The following is a 27,585-nucleotide window of genomic DNA, read 5'->3' as shown; positions in this document are numbered from 1 at the left end:
GCATTTGATTATTTTTTTTTTTACACTGTTTGGATATAAGCAACCTGAAAAAACGTTTGGTGGCCAGCCCAATAATTTAAATGGCAGAAAAATCCCTGTAAAATTAGCTAAAACTCCCAATAAGCTATTCTTGTAGATCACAGACAGCTGGGTAGAGAAGTATGTCAATGACCACAATAAAGGCACAAGGATTTCATCATAGCCAGCCATATCAGCTAGACAGACTGACCACCTCATCCTCACGCAGTGGGGTTTGGTGACATGGTACTTTTGCCATAGAAATGTAATTACTAGAACAGGATAAAAAAATATTTAGACTACGGCAATTTGACTGGAACACTTAAAAAGGGTTAATCTGGGATTGGCACATGCATTTCTGGACTTTTAAATTAATGATACATAGCCATTGACCTCTGTTGTTTTTCGAATCCCAGATTGCCGCTTTAAAATAAGTAGATTTTTGTAATTCTATTTCTGTAGCCTTGTCTGGTAGATGACTGGACTCAGAAGAGCAGTAATGCCTGCCAACCCAGGTCCAGTAAAATATCCTGAACTACTATCAAAAGAACAGTGTCAAGGGGGACAATAAAAGGCACCAGGACTCTATAGCCAGCCATATCAGCCAGACTGCTAGGCTGACATTGAGTCCTGTAGCCTTATGTGAAAATGACTAGATGCTATGTAGTAGTAATGCCCTACTATCTATCCATCCATCCATCGCCAGCTGTCCTCGCCACATAACCCACAAAACAGCTGTCTTAGAAGGAAAGACTTCAGAGTATGCCTTTTCTCCACCAGCCTTGCATCCTTGGAAGGGGGTAGAGAAAAGGGAGGAGAGAGAAGGGAGGAGAGGGGTAGAGGGAAGGGAGGAGAGAGAAGGGAGGAGAGGGGTAGAGGGAAGGGAGGAGAGAGAAGGGAGGAGAGGGGTAGAGGGAAGGGGGTAGAGAGAAGAGAGGAGAGGGGTAGAGGGAAGGGAGGAGAGAGAATGGAGGAGAGGGGTAGAGGGAAGGGAGGAGAGAGAAGGGAGGAGAGAGGTAAAGGGAAGGGGGAAGAGAAAAGAGAGGGGTAGAGGGAAGGGAGGAGAGAGAAGGGAGGAGAGGGTTAGAGGGAAGGGGGTAGAGAGAAGGGAGGAGAGAGAAGGGAGGAGAGGGGTAGAGGGAAGGGAGGAGAGAGAAGGGAGGAGAGGGGTAGAGGGAAGGGAGGAGAGAGAAGGGAGGAGAGGGTTAGAGGGAAGGGATGAGGAGGAGAAGGATGGAGGGATTGGTGCTGGCAGACTCGTCCTCTCGCTCTCTCTCTCTCCCGGCGTTGCTTTAGAATCAAAGGCTTTGTGTCATTAGTGACAACCAGATAAAGAAACGCAGCATAGAAACTTAACGGAAATGGCAGCAGAGAGTTAATCTCAGACAACCTTGAGAAAGTGTGTGATCTTGTCCCTGGACTCTGACATAGCCACAGACTAACATCAACCACAAAATGAATAGAGTATACTCTAGCCATGCCAGCTAGTTCTGTGTAATAGTAGAGTCAATGCTACTCTTTCAAGAGTATAACCCCTACTATTACTTTATCACTGCTAGCCTCCTAACTGGAGTGGCACTAGAGCTAAGTTGATGTGCACGTCTCCCACCCAGAACCTGTATACGTCAGGATCTCAGTTCACGTACAAAGTAGACGGCCCCGAAGCTGCCATGGCCGATCTCGTGGAGGTCACAGAAGACTTCCTCTGGGTCATCTTTGAAGAAGAGGTCGGCCTGTTCGGGGTCCTTCGGCACTCCCTTCTGCGTGGACGAGGGCATGGTGGGCGGGTGGGTGGGCGCTAGACGGTACCGTGGTTACCGCGGTGTTCCACCTCACTGCAGCTCCTCCTCCTCATCCACGCGCCCCGCATTTACCATAGCAACCTGGACGGAACACAAACATACACGTTTGAGAGGGAGTAAGGCCTACACACAACAAATAGCTGACATGTAGTGTATCAGATTGGTTTATTAATATGATCGCTTCACAACATGAATTGTCAACTAAATGGACAACAGAGCATATCGAGATGACATTTACCAACCAGGACCTACAGGATAAACATGCAGAAACATACACACAAATCAAGTGTTTTGAATCGGTACAACCCCTGTCTACAACCGTATCCTACTCATCACCATTTAATATGTGTGTGTGTTGGTCACGTGGACAGTTGGCAGGGTAGAGGAAAGGGAAGGAGATGGTCATGCTCACTATCTCGTCCTGTTGTTCAACCATGCAGAAAATCACACACACACGGGGACACACACACACACACACACACACACACACACACACACACACACACGGACACACACACACGGACACACACACACGGACACACACAGAGGACAGCTGCAGCCGCTCGCTGTGAGTCATTGGTGCATCACTTCCACACACAAACACACAGAGAGAGAATAGAGAGGGCCACGTGATCACACACACACACACACGTAGGCTTGGGCGATATACTGTTTATACCGTATACTGGACTATTTCCAAATAATGACAATATGATTTCCAATACCGTAAAAAATATTAAATATAGATATATAGTATTTTTTGTATTTTGTTTTGTGTTGGGAATAACTTAGGCGGAGGCTGCCTGAGTCCATGCTACGCTACTGCTTATAAACTAGAACTATAAGAACTTAGATCCAGTTCAGGGCTCTAGCTACGTATTAAATGGTTTGGTAACTTTCTAGCTACAGTGCCTTGCAAAAGTATTCACACACCTCTGCGTTTTCCCTATTTTGTTGCATTACAACCTGTAATTTAAATTGAGTTTTATTTGGATTTCATGTAATGGACATACACAAAATAGTCCAAATTGGTGAAGTAAAAAAAAATGTAAAAAAAATTGTTTCAAAAAATTATAAATGGAAAAGTGGTGCGTGCATATGTATTCAATCACGTTTGGTGTTTGCCAAAAGGCATGTGGGAGACTCCCCAAACATATGGAAGAAGGTACTCTGGTCAGATGAGACCAAACTTGAGCTTTTTGGCCATCAAGGACAACGCTATGTCTGGCGCAAACCCAACACCTCTCATCACCCCGAGAACCTCATCCCCACAGTGAAGCATGGTGGTGGCAGCATCATGCTGTGGGGATGTTTTTCACTGGCAGGGACTGGGAAACTGGTCAGAATTAAAGGATGATGCTAAATACAGGGAAATTCTTGACGGAAACCTGTTTCAGTCTTCCAGAGATTTGAGACTGGGACAGAGGTTCACCTTCCAGCAGGACAATGACCCTAAGCATACTGCCAAAGCAACACTCGAGTGGTTTAAGGGGGAACATTTTAATGTCTTGGAATGGCCTAGTCAAAGCCCAAACTTCAATCCAATTGAGAATCTGTGGTATGACTTAAAGATTGCTGTACACCAGTGGAACCCATCCAACTTGAAGGAGCTGGAGCAGTTTTGGCTTGAAGAATGGGCAAAAATCCCAGTGGCTAGATGTGCCAAGCTTATAGAGACATACCCCAAGAGACCTGCAGCTGTAATTGCTGCAAAGGGTGGCTCCACAAAGTATTGACTTTGGGGGGGGGGGGGGGGGGGGTGAATAGTTTTCAGTTTTTTTGTCTTATTTCTTGCTTGTTTCACAATAAAAAATATTTTGCATCTTCAACGTGGTAGGCATGTTGTTTAAAACAAATTATACAACCCCCCCAAAAATCCATTTTAATTCCGGGTTGTAAGGCAACAAAATAGGAAAAATGCCAAAGGGGGTGTATACTGTCGCAAGTCACTGTAAGTGGCTAGATGTCAAGATCAAGCTTTTTGGTTACAGCAGAGACATTCAATCCCCTTCTGGATCAAGATTCCCGTTGCCTAAATTGTTTAGTGCGTAGAAAAAAGTGTACACTGAAAAAAATATATAAACGCAACATATAAAGTGTTCCCATGTTCCATGAGCTGAAATACAATACCAGAATTTTTCCATATGCACAAAAAGCTTACTTCTCTCAAATGTTTTGCACAAATTTGTTTACATCCCTGTAAGCGAGCGTTTCTGCTTGCCAATATAATCCATCCACCTGACAAGTGTGGCACATCAAGAAGCTGATTAAACAGAATGTATCATTCCACAGGTGCACCTTGTGCTGGGGACAATAAAAGGCCACTAAAATGTGCAGTTTTGTCACAACACGATGACACGGATGTCTCAAGTTGAGGGAGCGTGCAATTGGCATGCTGATTGCAGGAATGTCCACCAGAGCTGTTGCCAGAGAATTGAAACTACCATAAGCCGCTTCCAACGTTGTTTTAGAGAATTTGGCAGTATGTCCAACCGGCCTCACAACCGCAGACAATGTGTATGGCGTTGTGTGGGCGAGCGGTTTGCTGATGTCAACATTGTGAACAGAGTGCCCCATGGTGGCAGTGGGGTTATGGTATGGGCAGTTATAAGCTACAGACAACGAACACAATTGCATTTTATCAATGGCAATTTGAATGCACAGAGATACTGTGATGAGATCCTGAGGCCCATTGTCGTGCCATTCATCCGCCGGCCTCACCTCATGTTTCAGCATGATAATACATGGCCCAATGTCACAAGGATCTGTACACAATTCCTGGAAGCTGATAATGTCCCAGTTCTTCCATGGCCTGCATACTCACCAGACATGTCAACCATTGAGCATGTTTGGGATGTGTACGACAGCGTGTTCCTGTTCAAACCAATATCCAGCAACTTTGCACAGCCATTGAAGAGCAGTGGGACAACATTCCACATGCCACAATCAACAGCCTAATCAACTTTATGCATGAGACAAAAGGTGGTCACACCAGATACTGAATGGTTCACGCACCTACTAAAAAAAAAAAAGTACACTACATGACCAAATGTATGTCGACACCTGCTCATCGAACATCCGATTCCAAAATCATGAGCATCATTATGGAGTTGGTCCCCTCTTTGCTGCAGACAATGTGCATGGCGTTGTGTGGGCGACCCCACTCTTCTGGGAAGGCTTTCCACTAGATGTTGGAACATTGCTGCTGGGACTTGCTTCCATTCAGCCACAAGAGCGTTAGTGAGGTCGGGCACTGATGTTGGACGATTAGGCCTGGCTCGCAATCGGTGTTCCAATTCATCCCAAAGGTGTTCAATGGGGTTGAGGTCAAGGCTCTGTGCAGGCCTGTCAAGTTCTTCCACACCAATCGACAAAACATTCCTGTATGGACCTTGCTTTTTGCACAGGGGCATTGTCATACTGAAACAGGAAATGGCCTTCCCCAAACTGTTGCCACAAAGTTGGAAGCCCAGAATCGTCTAGAATGTCATTGTATGCTGTAGCGTTAAGAGGCCTAGCCCGAACCATGAAAAATAGCTCCTGACCATTATTCCTCCTCCACCAAATCTGACAGTTGGCAGTATGCATTGGGGCAGGTAGCGTTCTCATGGTATCTGTCAAATCCAGGTAAAGCGTGATTCATTACTCCAGAGAACCCGTTTACACTGCTCCAGAGTCCAATGGCGGCGTTTCCAAACCCATTTCATGAAGCTCCAGACAAACAGTTCTTGTGCTAACGTTGCTTCCAGAGGCAGTTTGGAACTCGGTAGTGAGTTCGAAGATGGACAGTTTCTGCGCCCATCAGTACTCGGTGGTCCCTTTCTGTGATCTTGTGTAGTCTACAACCTCGCGGCTGAGGTGTTGTTGCTCCTAGACGTTTCCACTTCACAATAAAAGTACTTACAGTTTACCGGGGCAGCGTTAGCAGGGCAGGAATTTGATATAGTGACTTGTTGGAAAGGTGGCATCCTATGACGGTGCCACATTGAAAGTCACTGAGCTCTTCTGTAAGGTCATTCTACTGCCAATGTTCGTCGATTGAGTTTGCATGGTTGTGTGCTCGATTTTATACACCTGTCAGTAATGTGTGTGGCTGAAATAGCCCAATCCACTAATTTGAAGGGGTGTACACATACTTTTGTATATATAGTGTATCTGTAATCAACAGATGCATATCTGTATTCCCAGTTATGTGAAATCCATAGATTAGGGCCTAATTAATTAATTAATATTTGCCTGATTTCCTTATATGAACTCAGTCAAATCCTTGAAATTGTTGCGTTTATATCTTTTGTTCAGTATGCATAGCGCCCCTTGTGTGCACTTCCGGTAATACCATATACCTCAGTATGGTACAGAAACACTATGAACATTTGCATACCGCTCAACCCTACACACCAGGCAGAGACAGTCACAGACAATGATCATCATCGTAATTCTCATGAGCTTCATCTTAGAGGTATTCATTGTTTTCAGATACAATGTCATATCAAACAATCTACTGTTCAAAAAGGCATGGCCATATTTGTTCCTTTTTCACATGAAAGGCATGGAATGACCCGGATTATGTAGAACCTTTGGAACAATGGTGTGTTCCGTGTGTTCCGTGTGGTAAATGCAGACTTGGCTTCCTGCCTGACTTCTTATCTAGCTCTACAATGACATAGACAGTTCATTATGTTCTCATGCTAACTAACTGTAGTGTGGTTAATGAGGTATTTCTCCTGAGCAGCAGCAGACCTTCTCTGAGCTGGTTACCACACCTCGGACGACACTGTGACTATTTGATAGGAAACGGTGTGAATAACCTATAAATAATGGATGACAGCCTGGTTACACGGGTTCTAATGTGTAAGCTACAATACTGTACATTGTGTTGTACTCTTGGTATTCCGTCATTGTGTTTACCTAAAGTTCAGTTCTCACACACATTATCATTGCTACGTAATACCCGTGATAAACATGGGTTGAAACATTTAAAAAAACATGAATTGGTTCCACCATTGATGTTAGTAATTGATCACCGTTCAGGGTCAAGATTTCTCAATGTGTTGTGGATGCAATAGATGCCATGTCTCTGGCTGGACTGGGGAAAATTATACACACAGAACAATACATACACCCGTAAGCTATAGATAAACTACAAGCCTTCATTGACCTATCCAACATATGCCAACAGGGAAAACACAGTGTGTGTGTGTGTGTAAGCCATGTTTTGTTTCCATTTACTCCAAATCCATATAAAGCATTTCAAGTGTGTGTGTCTCCCTCTTCATTGCATCATCCCAGTCTGTCTCCACTCTCCTCCTGTTGAGCTCACCCCCCCCCCCCCCTCCCTCAATCTGGATACACAGCTTACACCAGATAAAAGAACAGAGAGAGAGGGGGGGGGGGGGAGAGAGGTGAGTGAGAGAGATGAGAAAGAGCACAGAGAAAAGAGAAGGAACAGAGAAATGAAGAGAATAGAGAAATGGAGAATGAGGGAATAGAGAGATGGAGAATGGGAGAAGAGAGATGGAGAAAGACAGAATAGAGAGATGGAGAAAGACAGAATAGAGAGATGGAGAAAGACAGAATAGAGAGATGGAGAAAGACAGAATAGAGAGATGGAGAAAGAGAATAGAGGAAGAGAGAGGGCATCAGCGCTTTAACACACACGGTGATAGAGCTATCAAAGGTTTCAGATAGAAGGATAGAGGATCGGAGATAGATAGGTCAGAGATAGATAGATAGAAGGTCAGAGGGTCAGAGATAGAAGGATAGAGGGTCAGAGATAGATAGAAGGATAGAGAGTCGGGGATAGATAGAAGGATAGAGGGTCGGAGATAGATATAAGGATAGAGGGTCAGAGATAGATAGAAGGATAGAGGGTCGGGGATAGATATATAGAAGGATAGAGGGTCAGAGACAGATAGAAGGATAGAGGGTCAGAGACAGATAGAAGGTTAGAGGGTCAGAGATAGATAGAAGGATAGAGGGTCGGGGATAGATAGAAGGATAGAGGGTCAGAGATAGATAGATAGATAGATAGATAGATAGATAGATAGATAGATAGATAGATAGATAGATAGATAGATAGAAGGATAGATAGATAGAAGGATAGAGGGTCGGGGATAGATAGAAGGATAGAGGGTCAGAGATAGATAGGATAGAAGGTTGGAGATAGAAAGAAGGATAGAGGAGAGGGTCGGAGATAAAAATGGAGCAAATGAAGAGGTCACATGGCCTCTCTAGGGCCCCTTTGCTTCCATCTCTCTTCCCTCTTTTCTTGCCCCTCCTCCTCCCCCCCTCCTCCTCCCTTCAAGAATGTGTGATGTGATGCAACTCGGCAACAACAGGTTGAAACTGTGCTGTTGGTCCTCACTACCCGCTTACACCATGTGTGTGTGTGCACGCGCATATTGAAATAATAACATGATCTATCTATGAATGACTCTGTGCTGAGGGATGTGATTAGGGACGCGGCTTAGACAGATTAGGGAGTTAGTGCGAGGGTGTGTGTGTGTGTGTGTGTGTGTGTAAATCGAAGCATGTGTGCTCATGTGTGTGTGTGTGCGAGTGAGCACACATACATGCATGTCCGTGCGAATGAGTGGGTGCATATGTGTGAGTGCTTATGGGCATGTGTGTGTGTGTGTGTGTGTGTGTGTGTGTGTGTGTGTGTGTGTGTATATATATATATATATATATATATATATATATATACACACTGCTCAAAAAAATTAAGGGAACACTAAAATAACACATCCTAGATCTGAATGAATGAACTATTCTTATTAAATACTTTTTTCTTTACATAGTTGAATGTGCTGACAACAAAATCACACAAAAATGATCAATGGAAATCAAATTTATCAACCCATGGAGGTCTGGATTTGGAGTCACACTAAAAATTAAAGTGGAAAACCACACTACAGGCTGATCCAACTTTGATGTAATGTCCTTAAAACAAGTCAAAATGAGGCTCAGTAGTGTGTGTGGCCTCCACGTGCCTGTATGACCTCCCTACAACGCCTGGGCATGCTCCTGATGAGGTGGCGGATGGTCTCCTGAGGGATCTCCTCCCAGACCTGGACTAAAGCATCCGCCAACTCCTGGACAGTCTGTGGTGCAACGTGGCGTTGGTGGATGGAGCGAGACATGATGTCCCAGATGTGCTCAATTGGATTCAGGTCTGGGGAATGGGCGGGCCAGTCCATAGCATCAATGCCTTCCTCTTGCAGGAACTGCTGACACACTCCAGCCACATGAGGTCTAGCATTGTCTTGCATTAGGAGGAACCCAGGGCCAACTGCACCTGCATATTGTCTCACAATGGGTCTGAGGATCTCATCTCGGTACCTAATGGCAGTCAGGCTACCTCTGGCGAGCACATGGAGGGCTGTGCGGCCCCCCAAAGAAATGCCACCCCACACCATGACTGACCCACCGCCAAACCGGTCATGCTGGAGGATGTTGCAGGCAGCAGAACGTTCTCCACGGCGTCTCCAGACTCTGTCACGTCTGTCACATGTGCGTGTGAACCTGCTTTCATCTGTGAAGAGCACAGGGCGCCAGTGGCGAATTTGCCAATCTTGGTGTTCTTTGGCAAATGCCAAACGTCCTGCACGGTGTTGGGCTGTAAGCACAACCCCCACCTGTGGACGTCGGGCCCTCATACCACCCTTGTGGAGTCTGTTTCTGACCGTTTGAGCAGACACATGCACATTTGTGGCCTGCTGGAGGTCATTTTGCAGGGCTCTGGCAGTGCTCCTTCTGCTCCTTCTTGCACAAAGGCGGAGGTAGTGGTCCTGCTTCTGGGTTGTTGCCCTCCTACGGCCTCCTCCACGTCTCCTGATGTACTGGCCTGTCTCCTGGTAGCGCCTCCATGCTCTGGACACTACGCTGACAGACACAGCAAACCTTCTTGCCACAGCTCGCATTGATGTGCCATCCTGGATGAGCTGCACTACCTGAGCCACTTGTGTGGGTTGTAGACTCCGTCTCATGCTACCACTAGAGTGAAAGCACCGCCAGCATTCAAAAGTGACCAAAACATCAGCCAGGAAGCATAGGAACTGAGAAGTGGTCTGTGGTCACCACCTGCAGAACCACTCCTTTATTGGGGGTGTCTTGCTAATTGCCTATAATTTCCACCTGTTGTCTATTCCATTTACACAACAGCATGTGAAATTTATTGTCAATCAGTGTTGCTTCCTAAGTGGATAGTTTGATTTCACAGAAGTGTGATTGACTTCGAGTTACATTGTGTTGTTTAAGTGTTCCCTTCATTTTTTTGAGCAGTGTATATATAGAGTGATAAGGAGGGGGTAGTACAGTAGAGTGATGATGATCTAGCATTTGTGCGAAGGCACACACACGTCCTCACCTTTGCAATTGCACACAAACATACACTCCCGTTAAGAATATTGGTAAACAGACATGCCCTCACATATCCTCTTGCCCAAATACACACATTTCACCCACCAATACGGTGGTTTCTCACGCTGTGGGCTCCCCGAGGCCACTGCACTGCCATTACTAATTCATCTTCAAACGTGTTGCTATGAAATAAGACCATCAGGCTGCTGAATATTACATTCTACAGCTTTGCTCTGCTACACACACGCGCAAACGTCTTCACGGGACCAAAAAGTCCGAAATGGACCTGGGGCTTTCCCACCCGGACCTGATATGCATAATCTTTTTTAAATGGAGACCCGTTCCATATAAACCTGGTCAGATCCAGACCGATCCGAGTGAAGGAAGCAGCAGAAAAGTATTTTTTTTAAGCGACTTTACTGACCGGAGCTGAGAAAAGAGAGAGAGAGAGGTAGAGAGAGGCGCCGCTCTAGCAGGCGGGGGAGGGGCAGTACTGGGAGGGAGAGACACGGAGAGCAGGGAAGAGGGAGGGAGAGACCGCAACCAACCAACAAGCCAACTCTCGCTAGTAGACCAAGAGATGCTATAACTAGGTTATTTATCATCCACTATGATAGATGCTATAACTAGGTTATTTATCATCCACTATGATAGATGCTATAACTAGGTTGTTTATCATCCACTATGATAGACGCTATAGCTAGGTTATTTATCATCCACTATGATAGATGCTATAACTAGGTTATTTATCATCCACTATGATAGATGCTATAACTAGGTTATTTATCATCCACTATGATAGATGCTATAACTAGGTTATTTATCATCCACTATGATAGATGCTATAACTAGTTTATTTATCATCCACTATGATAGATGCTATAACTAGGTTATTTATCATCCACTATGATAGACGCTATAGCTAGGTTATTTATCATCCACTATGATAGATGCTATAACTAGGTTATTTATCATCCACTATGACAGATGCTAGAGCTAGGTTATTTATCATCCACTATGATAGACGCTATAGCTAGGTTATTTAGCATCCACTATGATAGACGCTATAGCTAGGTTATTTATCATCCACTATGATAGAAGCTATAGCTAGGTTATTTATCATCCACTATGACAGACGCTATAGCTAGGTTATTTATCATCCACTATGATAGACGCTATAGCTAGGTTATTTATCATCCACTATGATAGATGCTATAGCTAGGTTATTTATCATCCACTATGATAGACGCTATAGCTAGGTTATTTATCATCCACTATGATAGACGCTATAGCTAGGTTATTTATCATCCACTATGATAGATGCTATAGCTAGGTTATTTATCGTCCACTATTTGGATGCATGAAGACCTCTAACACGCAGCACAGGGGTCAATGAAACCCTGACCATCTGATTCAGCCCAGCATGAGAGTCACCCACTAGTGCCCTCTGCCCGCACTACAAAGACTTGATGCACGCAAGTACACACACACACATCAGCCTGAAACAGCAGGAGAGCTCTACTCCACTGAGCGCCACCTGGTACAGTGAGATAGATGTAGATAGCTCAGGTGAACAGTGCATTCAGAAAGTATTCACACCCCTTGACTTTTTCCACATTTACATTTACAAAGTGGAAAAAGTCAAAAGTGGAAGAAAAATTCTAACATTTGTAAGAAGTTAACACTTCATTAATGTGGTTGCTACCGTGATTCGAGAGAAAGTTAGACACAAAAAAATCATACCCCCAAGACATGCTAACCTCTCACCATTATAATAATGAAGAATGGCGCCGAAGGAGATGGCTGCCGTTTTAAGATCCCGTAAGCGATTGTTCTATTGTGTTTTTTCACATTATTTCTACCTTATTTTGTACGTTATGTTTCTGCTACCGTGTCTTATGACCGAAAAGAGCTTCTAGACATCAGGACAGCAATTACTCACCCCGTACTGCAGGAATACTTTTTTTTTCAACGAGTCAGAGTCATCCCTGTCATTCGCAGGAGAAAAAGACGAAGGTATCAGAGACTGAGGTATCAGGGATGAAGGTCCGGGTGCCTTGTAAGGATCCAACGCCGAGATGGCAATCTACTTTTACCATTGGTCCTATTAGCCAACGTACAATAAATCTATAATAAAATAGACGAACTACAATCACGGATATCCAACCAACGGGACATTAAAAACTGTAATATCTTATGTTTCACCGTGTCTGACCGACGACATGAATAACATACAGCTGGCAGGTTTTAAGCTTGTTCGGCAGAATAGAATAGCGGCCTCTGGTAAGACGAGGGGTGCGGTCTATGTATATTTGTAAACAACAGCTTATTTGTAAACAACACGAAATCTAAGGAAGTCTCGAGGTTTTGCTCGCCTGAGGTAGAGTATCTCATGATATGCTGTATACCACAGTCCACTATTTGCCAAAAGAGTTTTCATCTACAGTGGGGCAAAAAAGTATTTAGTCAGCCACCAATTGTGCAAGTTCTCCCACTTAAAAAGATGAGAGAGGCCTGTAATTTTCATCATAGGTACACTTCAACTATGACAGACAAAATGAGAAAAGAAAATCCAGAAAATCACATTGTAGGATTTTTTATGAATTTATTTGCAAATTATGGTGGAAAATAAGTATTTGGTCAATAACAAAAGTTTATCTCAATACTTTGTTATATACCCTTTGTTGGCAATGACAGAGGTCAAACGTTTTCTGTAAGTCTTCACAAGGTTTTCACACACTGTTGCTGGTATTTTGGCCCATTCCTCCATGCAGATCTCCTCTAGAGCAGAGATGTTTTGGGGCTGTTGCTGGGCAACACAGACTTTCAACTCCCTCCAAAGATTTTCTATGGGGTTGAGATCTGGAGACTGGCTAGGCCACTCCAGGACCTTGAAATGCTTCTTACGAAGCCACTCCTTAGTTGCCCGGGCGGTGTGTTTGGGATCATTGTCATGCTGAAAGACCCAGCCACGTTTCATCTTCAATGCCCTTGCTGATGGAAGGCTGATGGAAGGAGGTTCACTCAAAATCTCACGATACATGGCCCCATTCATTCTTTCCTTTACACGGATCAGTCGTCCTGGTCCCTTTGCAGAAAAACAGCCCCAAAGCATGATGTTTCCACCCCCATGCTTCACAGTAGGTATGGTGTTCTTTGGATGCAACTCAACATTCTTTGTCCTCCAAACACGACGAGTTGAGTTTTTACCAAAAAGTTATATTTTGGTTTCATCTGACCATATGACATTCTCCCAATCTTCTTCTGGATCATCCAAATGCTCTCTAGCAAACTTCAGACGGGCCTGGACATGTACTGGCTTAAACAGGGGGACACGTCTGGCACTGCAGGATTTGAGTCCCTGGCGGCGTAGTGTGTTACTGATGGTAGGCTTTGTTACTTTGGTCCCAGCTCTCTGCAGGTCATTCACTAGGTCCCCCCGTGTGGTTCTGGGATTTTTGCTCACCGTTCTTGTGATCATTTTGACCCCACGGGGTGAGATCTTGCGTGGAGCCCCAGATCGAGGGAGATTATCAGTGGTCTTGTATGTCTTCCATTTCCTAATAATTGCTCCCACAGTTGATTTCTTCAAACCAAGCTGCTTACCTATTGCAGATTCAGTCTTCCCAGCCTGGTGCAGGTCTACAATTTTGTTTCTGGTGTCCTTTGACAGCTCTTTGGTCTTGGCCATAGTGGAGTTTGGAGTGTGACTGTTTGAGGTTGTGGACAGGTGTCTTTTATACTGATAACAAGTTCAAACAGGTGCCATTAATACAGGTAACGAGTGGAGGACAGAGGAGCCTCTTAAAGAAGAAGTTACAGGTCTGTGAGAGCCAGAAATCTTGCTTGTTTGTAGGTGACCAAATACTTATTTTCCACCATAATTTGCAAATAAATTCATTAAAAATCCTACAATGTGATTTTCTGGATTTCTTTTCTCATTTTGTCTGTCATAGTTGAAGTGTACCTATGATGAAAATTACAGGCCTCTCTCATCTTTTTAAGTGGGAGAACTTGCACAATTGGTGGCTGACTAAATACTTTTTTGCCCCACTGTATATTCTTCATAATTGTCTATTTACCACCACAAACTGATGCTGGCACTAAGACCGCACTCAATGAGCTGTATAAGGCCATAAGCAAACAGGAAGACGCACATCCAGAGGCGGCGCCTAGTGGCCGGGGACTTTGATGCAGGGAAACTCAAATCCATTTTACCTCATTTCTACCAGCATGTTAAATGCGCAGGGGGAAAAAACCTCTAGACCACCTTTACTCCACACACAGAGACGCGTACAAAGCTCTCCCTCGCCCTCCATTTGGCAAATCTGACCATAATTCTACCTTCCTGATTCCTGCTTACAAGCAAAAACTGAAGCACCAGTGACTCTGTCAATAAAAAAGTGGTCAGATGAAGCAGATGCTAAGATACAGGACTGTTTTGCAAGCACAGACTGGAATATGTTCCGGGATTCTTCCGATGGCATTGAGGAGTATACCACATTAGTCACTGACTTCATCAATAAGTGCATCGATGACGTCGTCCCCACAGTGACCGTACATACATACCCCAACCAGAAGCCATGGATTACAAGCAAAATCCGCACTGACCTAAAGGGTAGAGATGCCGCTTTCAAGGAGCAGGATACTAACCAGGAAGCTTATAAGAAATCCCGCTACGCCCTTCGACAAACCATCAAACAGGCAAAGCGTCAACACAGGACTAAGATTGAATCGTACAACACCGGCTCTGACGCTAATCGGATGTGGCAGGGCTTGCAAACTATTTCAGACTACAAAGGGAAGCACAGACGAGAGCTGCCCAGTGACACAAGCCTACCAGACGAGTCAATTTACTTCTATGCTCGCTTCGAGGCAAATAACACTGAAGCATGCATGGGAGCATCAGCTGTTCCGGGCGACTGTGCGATCACACTCTCTGTAGCCGATGTGAGTTTTAACAGGTCAACATTCACAAGGCCGTAAGGCCAGACGGATTACCAGAACGTGTACTGCAAGCATGGGCTGACCAACTGGCAAGTGTCTTCACTGACATGTTCAACCTCTCCCTGTCTGAGCCTGTAATACCAACATATTTCAAGCAGACCACCATAGCCCCTGTGCCCAAGAACACTAAGGTAACCTGCCTAAATGACTACCGACCCGTAGCACTCACGTCTGTAACCATGAAGTGCTTTGAAAGGCTGGTCATGGCCCTCATTATCCCAGAAACTCTAGACCCACTCCAATTTGCATACCGCCCCAACAGATCCACAGATGATGCAATCTCTATTGCACTCCACATTGCCCTTTCCCACCTGGACAAAAGGAACACCTATGTGAGAATGTTATTCATTGACTACAGCTCAGTGTTCCACACCATAGTGCCCTCAAAGCTAATCAATAAGCTAAGGACCCTGGGACTAAACAACACCCTCTGGAACTGGATCCTGGACTTCCTGACGGGCCGCCCCCAGGTGGTAAGGGTAGGTAACAACACATCCGCCACACTGATCCTCAACACGGGGGCCCCCTCAGGGGTGCATGCTCAGTCCCCTCCTGTACTCCTTGTTCACTCATGACTGCATGGCCAGGCACAACCCCAACACCATCATCAAGTTTTCTGATGACACAACAGTGGTAGGCCTGATCACCAACAACGATGAGACAGCCTATAGGGAGCAGGTCAGAGACCTGGGCGTGTGGTGCCAGGACAACAATCTCTCCCTCAACGTGATCAAGACAAAGGAGAGGATTGTGGACTACAGGAAAAGGAGGATCGAGTACGCCCCCCTTCTCATCGAGGGGGCTGCAGTGGAGCAGGTTGAGAGCTTCAAGTCCCTTGGTCCAACAAACTATCATAAGACAGTCGTGAAGAGGGCACGACAAAGCCTATTCCCCTCAGGAGACTGAAAAGATTTGGCATGGATCCTCAGATCCTCAAAAGGTTCTACAGCTGCATCATCGAAAGCTGGTTGCATCACTGCCTGGTATGGCAACTGCTCGGCCTCCGACCGCAAGGCACTACAGAGGGTAGTGTGTACAGCCCAGTACATCACTGGTGCCTCTATACCAGGCGGTATCAGAGGAAGGCCCAAAAAATTGTCAAAGACTCCAGCTACACTAGACTGTTACCTCTGCTACCGCACAGCAAGCGGTACCGGAGCGCCAAGACTAGGTTCAAAAGGCTTCTTTTAAAAACATTTTTGACCCCTTTTTTCTCCCTAATTTCATGGTATCCAATTGGTAGTAGTTACAGTCTTGTCTCATCGCTGCAACTCCCATACGGACTCGGGAGAGGCGAAGGTCGAGAGCCATGCGTCCTCCGAAACACAACCCAACCAAGCCGCACTGCTTCTTGACACAATGCACATCCAACCCGGAAGCCAGCTGCACCAATGTGTCGGAGGAAACACAGTACACCTGGCGACCTGGTCAGCGTGCACTGCGCCCGGCCCGCCACAGGAGTCGCTAGTGCGCAATGAGACAAGGATATCCCTGCCGGCCAAACCCTCCCCTAACCCGGACGACGCTGGGCCAATTGTGCGCCGCCCCATGGGCCTCCCGGTCGCGGCCGGCTGCGACAGAGCCTGGGCTCGAACCTAGAATCTCTGGCGGCACAGCTAGCACTGCGATGCAGTGCCTTAGACCCCTGCGCCACCCAGGAGGCCTCAAAAGGCTTCTTAACAGCTTCTACCCCCAAGCCATAAGACTCCTGAACAGCTAATCAAAGAGCTACCCAGACCCCTCTTTTACGCTCCCACTACTCTGTTTATTATCTATGTAGTCACTAACTCTACCTACATGTAGATGTTTCCGCAACTTACCTGTACCCCCGCACATCGACTCTGTACCAGTACCCCCTGTATATAGCCTCGCTATTGTTATTTCACTGCTGCTCTTAAATTATTATTATTATTATTATTTTTTTTTTTACTTATCTATTTTTTAGCTAACAGTTAAAAAAATTGATGTTTATTATTTTGTCTTTTTTTAAATTTCGATTTTTAGAATTTGAATTTTTTAATTTATAATAAAAAATCTTAAATCTTCTTAAAGCATTTTTTATTGAGGGCCTGTCAGTCAGCATTTCAGTGCGAGGTTTACACCTGTTGGTGGAGGGCCTGTCAGTCAGCATTTCATTGTCAGGTTTACACCGGTTGGTGGAGGGCCTGTCAGTCAGCATTTCACTGTGAGGTTTACACCGGTTGGTGGAGGGCCTGTCAGTCAGCATTTCACTGTGAGGTCTATATAATAGTCCTATATAACCGAGCTCACATCAGTAAGACAGACCGTTCCTCATCATGACGTAGTCCTATATAACCTAGCTCACATCAGTAAGACAGACCGTTCCTCATCATGACGTAGTCCTATATAACCTAGCTCAAATCAGTAAGACAGACCGTTCCTCATCAGAGAGTCACTGCTCCATCACGTGTGCGCCAGACAGCCAGCCAGACAGACAGACAGACAGACAGACAGACAGACAGACAGACAGACAGACAGACAGACAAAGGAATATTAGAAAATATTTGCCATTGCCTGCACTAAGCCTCTGCCAAGGCTTCCAACAACATTATCTTTCATCATGCTTTGTCCAGTTGTATTTGATTTGGTGCTACAGCCCAACTGTCGTTTTAGCAGAGGTGGCCAATATCGTATATCACAATGTTTTATGGGTATATAGTCACAATAGGACAATGGTTGACATCGCCCAAACCTAACCAATACAAATCTGCCAAATTGTGCATTGAGATAATGTATGGATGTTGGGAAAGACAGAGGGACAGAGAGAGAGAGAGAGAGATAATTAGATAATGATCCTTTCACTTTATATTACTAGCATGATATTACAGAGTAGGATTAGGGCTTTCGATATTACACTGTGGTATTCAATCCCATAGAGAATCACTGCACTTCAGTAAAGCCTTACTAATCAAGACGGACAGCCTGGGTGCAGTAATAATGCTTCACCCCACATCACCACTGTGTAGTATACGTGTACTTTACAGTATTAATAACACACTTTAACACATGGTCATTCAGTCTCATATGGATGTCAATGGGTGATTTGTGTTGATTCAATTGTAATGAACACATTAACTTTTGGACATAGGAGTATGCCTGTGAGGGGGAATTAAGCAGTAGAAATGAAAGTGATTCGTGAGATGTATTCTCTCACCACGCTGAAACATGGAATATACGCATGCGCACACGGACGGACACACATACAGTAGAGCTTGGAATCAACCACCCCCTCTCCCCTCCGTCAACCCCCTCCTCCCGCTACCCTCTCTCACCCTTCTACACTAAAACCCAGCCCTCTCTCCATCCATCTGAAAACCCAGCCCTCCCTCCTACAGTAAAACCCAGCCCTCCCTCCTACAGTAAAACCCAGCCCTCCCTCCTACAGTAAAACCCAGCCCTCCCTCCTACAGTAAAACCCAGCCCTCCCTCCTACAGTAAAACCCAGCCCTCCCTCCTACAGTAAAACCCAGCCCTCCCTCCAACAGTAAAACCCAGCCCTCCCTCCAACAGTAAAACCCAGCCCTCCCTCCAACAGTAAAACCCAGCCCTCCCTCCTACAGTAAAACCCAGCCCTCCCTCCTACAGTAAAACCCAGCCCTCCCTCCTACAGTAAAACCCAGCCCTCCCTCCTACAGTAAAACCCAGCCCTCCCTCCTACAGTAAAACCCAGCCCTCCCTCCAACAGTAAAACCCAGCCCTCCCTCCATCCATCTGAAAACCGAGCCCTCCCTCCATCCATCCATGTGAAAACCCAGCCCTCTCTCCATCCATCCATGTGAAAACCCAGCCCTCTCTCCATCCATCCATCTGAAAACCCAGCCATCCCTCCCTCCCTCTGAAAACCCAGCCATCCCTCCCTCCCTCCATGTGAAAACCCAGCCCTCCCTCCCTCTGAAAACCCAGTATTCCCTCCCTCCCTCTGAAAACCCAGCCCTCTCTCCCTCCCTCTCCACCCTACCAAAAGGATTGTCTGTCCCCCCCTCAACCTTGGCTATGGGCTCCCAAACTCTGAGATCTCTCTGCTGTGTGACTCAACAGCCAGCTTTGCTTCTGGCGTTCTGTGTGTATGTGCTTCTCTTCTCCCAGTGAAGAGTTTAATTCTGAGCGATTGCTTTACAAAGGCAGCAGCAGCATCATCATGCCGGCTATGTAGAGCAGCAAGAAAGGAGCAACCATTAGGGCTCAACACACCAGCCATTAGGGGCTCCAACACACCAGCCATTAGGGGCTCCAACACACCAGCCATTAGGGGCTCAACACACCAGCCATTAGGGGCTCAACACACCAGCCATTAGGGGCTCAACACACCAACCATTAGGGGCTCAACACACCAACCATTAGGGGCTCCAACACACCAGCCATTAGGGGCTCCAACACACCAGCCATTAGGGGCTCCAACACACCAGCCATTAGGGGCTCCAACACACCAGCCATTAGGGCTCAACACACCAGCCATTAGGGGCTCCAACACACCAGCCATTAGGGCTCAACACACCAGCCATTAGGGGCTCCAACACACCAGCCATTAGGGGCTCCAACACACCAACCATTAGGGCTCAACACACCAGCCATTAGGGGCTCAACACACCAACCATTAGGGGCTCAACACACCAGCCATTAGGGCTCAACACACCAGCCATTAGGGCTCAACACACCAACCATTAGGGGCTCCAACACACCAACCATTAGGGGCTCCAACACACCAACCATTAGGGGCTCAACACACCAGCCATTAGGGGCTCAACACACCAGCCATTAGGGGCTCAACACACCAACCATTAGGGCTCAACACACCAGCCATTAGGGGCTCCAACACACCAACCATTAGGGGCTCCAACACACCAACCATTAGGGGCTCCAACACACCAGCCATTAGGGCTCAACACACCAGCCATTAGGGCTCAACACACCAGCCATTAGGGCTCAACACACCAGCCATTGGGGCTCAACACACCAGCCATTAGGGGCTCCAACACACCAGCCATTAGGGGCTCCAACACACCAGCCATTAGGGCTCAACACACCAGCCATTAGGGGCTCCAACACACCAGCCATTAGGGGCTCCAACACACCAGGCATTAGGGGCTCAACACACCAGCCATTAGGGGCTCCAACACACCAGCCATTAGGGCTCAACACACCAGCCATTAGGGGCTCAACACACCAGCCATTAGGGCTCAACACACCAGCCATTAGGGGCTCAACACACCAGCCATTAGGGGCTCCAACACACCAGCCATTAGGGCTCAACACACCAGCCATTAGGGGCTCCAACACACCAGCCATTAGGGGCTCCAACACACCAGCCATTAGGGGCTCCAACACACCAGCCATTAGGGGCTCCAACACACCAGCCATTAGGGGCTCAACACACCAGCCATTAGGGGCTCCAACACACCAACCATTAGGGGCTCCAACACACCAACCATTAGGGGCTCAACACACCAGTATAATGACTCCAAGATGTTGTCTGTATCATGTACACTTGCCTGCTGAGAGTACTTGTGAACTGAGTGCAAACTGATTTTAAATGAAACTGTTGCCATTCAGACGTCAACAGTGAGCTGAACAAACGAAGATCGACATTGGATGTTATGTGTACAACCCTTAATAAACGGCAGACTCATTTACCACAGTCGCCTGCTTCCATGCAATATGGACAGAAGGATTTAGATAATGGAGGGAGGGAGGGGAGAGTGAAAGGACTGAATAGTACATAAAGGAAATCAATGAATCACAATGACACCAAGATGTTGTCTGTATCATGTACAGTTCACAGATCATAGGGTCTAACAGTATAATGACACCAAGATGTTGTCTGTATCATGTACGGTTCACAGATCATAGGGTCTAACAGTATAATGACACCAAGATGTTGTCTGTATCATGTACAGTTCACAGATCATAGGGTCTAACAGTATAATGACACCAAGATGTTGTCTGTATCAAGTACGGTTCACAGATCATAGGGTCTAACAGTATAATGACACCAAGATGTTGTCTGTATCATGTACGGTTGACAGATCATAGGGTCTAACAGTATAATGACACCAAGATGTTGTCTGTATCATGTACGGTTGACGGATCATAGGGTCTAACAGTATAATGACACCAAGATGTTGTCTGTATCATGTACAGTTCACAGATCATAGGGTCTTACAGTATAATGACACCAAGATGTTGTCTGTATCATGTACGGTTCACAGATCATAGGGTCTAACAGTATAATGACACCAAGATGTTGTCTGTATCATGTACGGTTCACAGATCATAAGGTCTAACAGTATAATGACACCAAGATGTTGTCTGTATCATGTACGGTTCACAGATCATAGGGTCTAACAGTATAATGACACCAAGATGTTGTCTGTATCATGTACGGTTCACAGATCGTCAGGAAGCAGATACAGGTCTAAAAGGGCCACTTTCATCATGATTTTCAAATTAAGGTTTGATGTGAGAATTGCCAGAACAATCTGGGATACCAAAAATATTGTGGGGTAATGCCGAAGTGGAATCGCCCCTGTACAGTAGCTGTCTGCTAGTGCCGAACGACCACATGCATGATTACCTTAGTGTGTGAGGGAGTTCTGCTGTTATAGTCTACTCTGCTGCTTCATGGCTGGGACAGATGGAGAAACACCTGAGGAAACAGAGTAGAGGAAAGAGCATGCTTACATAAATAACTCAAATATAGAAAACTTCATCATGACATAACTGATCAAAACTGGTTGAAATGACGTAATTCACTTCAACAGAGTTTGTCCTTAAACAAATATGTACGTATCAGAAGTGCACTGTAATAATTCATGACCCTTCCAGGTTGTTTGAGCACACTGTTAGTGACTAGTATAGAATACAGTCTAAGCCTATCATACACTGAGTTGGTTAGGTGGTAGAGCATCCCCATCCACGAAGATACAACAGAGCTCTGGTCTGGCAGCAGCTAGCTAGCTACAGTACTGTCACATCTACAAGAGCTCTGGTCTGGCAGCAGCTAGCTAGCTACAGTACTGTCACATCTACAAGAGCTCTGGTATGGCAGCAGCTAGCTAGCTACAGTACTGTCACGTCTACAAGAGCTCTGGTCTGGCAGCAGCTAGCTAGCTACAGTACTGTCACATCTACAAGAGCTCTGGTCTGGCAGAAGCTAGCTAGCTACAGTACTGTCACATCTACAATAATCACATCCTGTTTACAGTAAGGCACTAAAGTTAAACTGCTAAAAATGGGGCAAAAAATGTAACTTCAGGTACTGAATAGAAAGCATTACTTTTGGGGCAAGTACCACTCTTCATATTTTCAAGCATTGTGGTGGCTGCATCATGTTATGAGTATGCATCATGTTATGGGTATGCTTGTTATCAGCAAGGACTAGTGCACTCTGGCACCTAGCTCCAGTCCGGCCATGCTGTCAGTGGCAAGACAACAAAATAACATGTTGTGAAGTGAACATCCATCCAACCAGACCATCCAAACAGCCAAAAGAAAAGAGAGACTCACATTACTCATCCAATGACCTCTGAGCTCTTCCAAGATAACTACTTCCTCTTTCTCCAAATTATTTCCTCCTCTCCTCTAGATAACACAGGCCTCACATCTCTCTCTCTCTAGATAACACAGGCCTCACATCTCTCTCTCTCTCTAGATAACACAGGCCTCACATCTCTCTCTCTCTCTCTAGATAACACAGGCCTCACATCTCTCTCTCTCTCTAGATAACACAGGCCTCACATCTCTCTCTTCTAGATAACACAGGCCTCACATCTCTCTCTCTCTAGATAACACAGGCCTCACATCTCTCTCTCTCTCTCTAGATAACACAGGCCTCACATCTCTCTCTCTCTAGATAACACAGGCCTCACATCCCTCTCTCTCTCTAGATAACACAGGCCTCACATCCCTCTCTCTCTCTAGATAACACAGGCCTCACATCCCTCTCTAGATAACACAGGCCTCACTGTCACGCCCTGACCATAGAGAGTCTTTTTTATTCTCTATTTTGGTTAGGTCCCGGTGTGACTAGGGGGGGGTGTTCCTATCTAGGTGTTTTGTTTCTATGTTGGCCTGGTATGGTTCCCAATCAGAGGCAGCTGTTTATCGTTGTCTCTGATTGGGGATCATATTTAGGCAGCCATTTCCCCACTGTGTTTTGTGGGATCTTGTTTTAAGTTAGTGCATGTTGCACCTCTTACGTTAAGGTTCGTTGTTTGTTTCCTTTTTTTGTAAGTTTCACAAAAATAAAGATGTGGAACTCAGAGCACGCTGCGCCTTGGTACGTCTCTCCACACAGCCGTGACACTCACATCTCTCTCTCTCTAGATAGCACAGGCCTCACATCTCTCTCTCTCTAGATAACACAGGCCTCACATCTCTCTCTCTCTAGATAGCACAGGCCTCACATCTCTCTCTCTCTCTCTCTCTAGATAGCACAGGCCTCACATCTCTATCTCTCTCTCTCTCTCTCTCTAGATAACACAGGCCTCACATCTCTCTCTTCTAGATAACACAGGCCTCACATCTCTCTCTCTCTAGATAACACAGGCCTCACATCTCTCTCTTCTAGATAACACAGGCCTCACATCTCTCTCTTCTAGATAACACAGGCCTCACATCTCTCTCTTCTAGATAACACAGGCCTCACATCTCTCTCTTCTAGATAACACAGGCCTCACATCTCTCTCTTCTAGATAACACAGGCCTCACATCTCTCTCTTCTAGATAACACAGGCCTCACATCTCTCTCTTCTAGATAACACAGGCCTCACATCTCTCTCTTCTAGATAACACAAGCCTCACATCTCTCTCTCTCTAGATAACACAGGCCTCACATCTCTCTCTTCTAGATAACACAGGCCTCACATCTCTCTCTTCTAGATAACACAGGCCTCACATCTCTCTCTTCTAGATAACACAGGCCTCACATCTCTCTCTCTCTCTAGATAACACAGGCCTCACATCTCTCTCTCTAGATAACACAGGCCTCACATCTCTCTCTCTCTCTAGATAACACAGGCCTCACATCTCTCTCTCTCTCTAGATAACACAGGCCTCACATCTCTCTCTCTCTCTAGATAACACAGGCCTCACATCTCTCTCTCTCTCTAGATAGCACAGGCCTCACATCTCTCTCTCTCTCTCTCTCTAGATAGCACAGGCCTCACATCTCTCTCTCTCTCTCTCTAGATAGCACAGGCCTCACATCTCTCTCTCTCTCTAGATAACACAGGCCTCACATCTCTCTCTCTCTCTAGATAACACAGGCCTCACATCTCTCTCTTCCAGATAACACAGGCCTCACATCTCCCTCTCTCTAGATAACACAGGCCTCACATCTCTCTCTTCTAGATAACACAGGCCTCACATCTCTCTCTTCTAGATAACACAGGCCTCACATCTCTCTCTTCTAGATAACACAGGCCTCACATCTCTCTCTCTCTCTAGATAACACAGGCCTCACATCTCTCTCTCTCTAGATAACACAGGCCTCACATCTCTCTCTCTAGATAACACAGGCCTCACATCTTTCTCTTCTAGATAACACAGGCCTCACATCTCTCTCTCTCTCTAGATAACACAGGCCTCACATCCCTCTCTCTCTCTAGATAACACAGGCCTCACATCTCTCTCTCTCTAGATAGCACAGGCCTCACATCTCTCTCTCTCTCTCTCTCTCTCTAGATAGCACAGGCCTCACATCTCTCTCTCTCTCTCTCTAGATAGCACAGGCCTCACATCTCTCTCTCTCTCTCTCTCTCTAGATAACACAGGCCTCACATCTCTCTCTCTCTCTCTAGATAACACAGGCCTCACATCTCTCTCTTCTAGATAACACAGGCCTCACATCTCTCTCTTCTAGATAACACAGGCCTCACATCTCTCTCTCTCTCTAGATAACACAGGCCTCACATCTCTCTCTCTCTCTAGATAACACAGGCCTCACATCTCTCTCTTCCAGATAACACAGGCCTCACATCTCTCTCTCTCTAGATAACACAGGCCTCACATCTCTCTCTTCTAGATAACACAGGCCTCACATCTCTCTCTCTCTAGATAACACAGGCCTCACATCTCTCTCTCTCTAGATAACACAGGCCTCACATCTCTCTCTCTAGATAACACAGGCCTCACATCTTTCTCTTCTAGATAACACAGGCCTCACATCTCTCTCTCTCTCTCTAGATAACACAGGCCTCACATCTCTCTCTCTCTCTCTCTCTCTAGATAACACAGGCCTCACATCTTTCTCTTCTAGATAACACAGGGCTCACATCTCTCTCTCTCTCTAGATAACACAGGCCTCACATCTCTCTCTTCTAGATACCATAGGTCTCATATCAATTCAATTCAATTCAAAGGGCTTTATCGACATTGGAAACATTGCCAAAGCAAGTGAAACAGATAAACAGAAGTGAAATAAACAAAAAGTAAACATGACAATCACAGGTTTCAAAGGAATAGACACATCTCAAATGCCATATTATGGCTATTTACTGTACAGTGTTGTAACAATGTGCAAATAGTTATAGTACAAAAGGGAAAATAAATAAACAAATATGGGTTGTATTTACAATGATGTTTGTTCTTCACTGGTTTCCCTTTTCTTGTGGCAACAGGTCACATATCTTGCTGCTGTGATTGTACACTGTGGTATTTCACCCAGTAGATATGGGAGTTCAGCAAAATTGGGTTTGTTTTAGAATTCTTTCCTCTAGATACCACAGGCCTCAGATCCGGTATAACAAGCCACAGTTTGAATAATAAAGGACGAAAAGAGGACCTAAATGTATTGTGCTTCTTGTGAGTGTCGCTACATGATTTATAACTGAAAGTAATTCAGAAGGCAGGAGCCTTGGGAAAGTTGAGCTCTCAAGTCCTCCTTGCCTTCTTGTCCTCCCTCCTTCAGGAAGAGAGGGAGTGTGAGAGAGAGAGGCGGGCAGAGAGAGAGAGAGAGGCAGGCAGAGAGAGAGAGAGGCAGGCAGAGAGAGAGAGAGAGAGAGAGAGAGAGAGAGAGGCAGGCAGAGAGAGAGAGAGAGAGAGGGGCAGGCAGAGAGAGAGAGAGGCAGGCAGAGAGAGAGAGAGAGAGAGAGAGGGGCAGGCAGAGAGAGAGAGAGAGCGGCAGGCAGAGAGAGAGAGAGAGAGGCAGGCAGAGAGAGAGAGAGAGAGAGAGAGAGAGAGAGAGAGAGAGAGAGAGAGAGAGAGAGAGAGAGAGAGAGAGAGAGAGAGAGAGAGAGAGAGAGAGAGAGAGAGAGAGAGAGAGAGAGAGAGAGAGAGAGAGAGAGAGAGAGAGAGAGAAAGGGGAAGGCAGAGAGAGAGAGAGAGAGAGAGAGAGAGAGGCAGGCAGAGAGAGAGAGAGAGAGAAGAGGAGAAGAGATTGGCCAGAGGGTGAGAGAAAGAATGAGGGGGAGAAAGGGGGTCCTATATTTTGTGTGTGATGTGACTAACAGTGCTAGGTCAGAGAACGCCTCGTAGCCAAGGGCAGGAGACGGCCTTCAGACACTGTTATTGCTGTGTGACTGTGTGTTAGACTGTGTGTGTGAGAGATCTATGTGCAGGACAAACTGTGAGTACGTGTGCAGACGTCCTTCAGACACTCAATGATGTGTGTGTGAGTACGTCAGTGTGTGACGTACTCACCCATGACAGTGTGTGTGTGTGTGTGTGTGTGTGTGTGTGTGTGTGTGTGTGTGTGTGTACCCATGACAGTGTGTGTGTGTACCCATGACAGTGTATGTACCCATGACAGTGTGTGTGTGTGTGTGTACCCATGACAGTGTGTGTGTGTACCCACGACAGTGTATGTGTGTGTACTAGAAGTCGACCGATTAATCGTAATGGCCGATTAATTAGGGCCGATTTCAAGTTTTCATAACAATCGGAAATCGGTATTTTTGGACACCGATTTGGCAGTTTTTTAATGTATTTTTTTCACCTTTATTTATCCTTTATTTAACCAGGCAAGTCAGTTAAGAACACATTCTTATTTTCAATGACGGCCTAGGAACGGTGGGTTAACTGCCTTGTTCAGGGGCAGAGTGACAGATTTTTACCTTGTCAGCTCGGGATTCAATCTTGCAACCTTACAGTTAACTGGTCCAACGCTCTAACCACCTGATTACATTGCACTCCACGAGGAGCCTGCCTGTTACGCGAATGCGGTAAGCCAAGGTAAGTTGCTAGCTAGCATTAAACTTATCTTATAAAAAACAATCAATCAATCATAATCACTAGTTAACTACACATGGTTGATGATATTACTCGTTTATCTAGCGTGTCCTGCGTTGCATATAATCGATGCGGTGCGTATTCGCGAAAAAGGACTGATGTTGCTCCAATGTGTACCTAACCATAAACATCAATGCCTTTCTTAAAATCA

The 27,585-nt window shown here is 45.8% G+C and overlaps 1 protein-coding gene across 4 annotated transcripts in view; it reads right to left on the bottom strand.

The window, feature by feature from the left end:
* LOC139545018 (serine/threonine-protein kinase TAO3-like) overlaps positions 1-27,585 on the bottom strand; it is a 156,042-nt gene that overhangs the window by 76,317 nt on the left and 52,140 nt on the right. For 3 of the 4 annotated variants that reach the window (XM_071352336.1, XM_071352337.1, XM_071352338.1), the window contains exons 2-3: positions 21,781-21,852; positions 1,665-1,901 (exon numbers count right to left, since the gene is read on the bottom strand). In XM_071352336.1, coding sequence (XP_071208437.1) covers positions 1,665-1,796 — 132 coding nt within the window. In that variant the 5' untranslated portion in view covers positions 1,797-1,901; positions 21,781-21,852. The remainder of the gene's footprint in view (positions 1-1,664; positions 1,902-21,780; positions 21,853-27,585) is intronic. The other variant, XM_071352339.1, reaches the window with a different exon arrangement.

The sequence above is a fragment of the Salvelinus alpinus genome, chromosome 19, assembly GCF_045679555.1.
Source record: "Salvelinus alpinus chromosome 19, SLU_Salpinus.1, whole genome shotgun sequence".
Classification (NCBI taxonomy): domain Eukaryota; kingdom Metazoa; phylum Chordata; class Actinopteri; order Salmoniformes; family Salmonidae; genus Salvelinus; species Salvelinus alpinus.
This window is presented reverse-complemented; position numbering and strand designations above follow the sequence as displayed.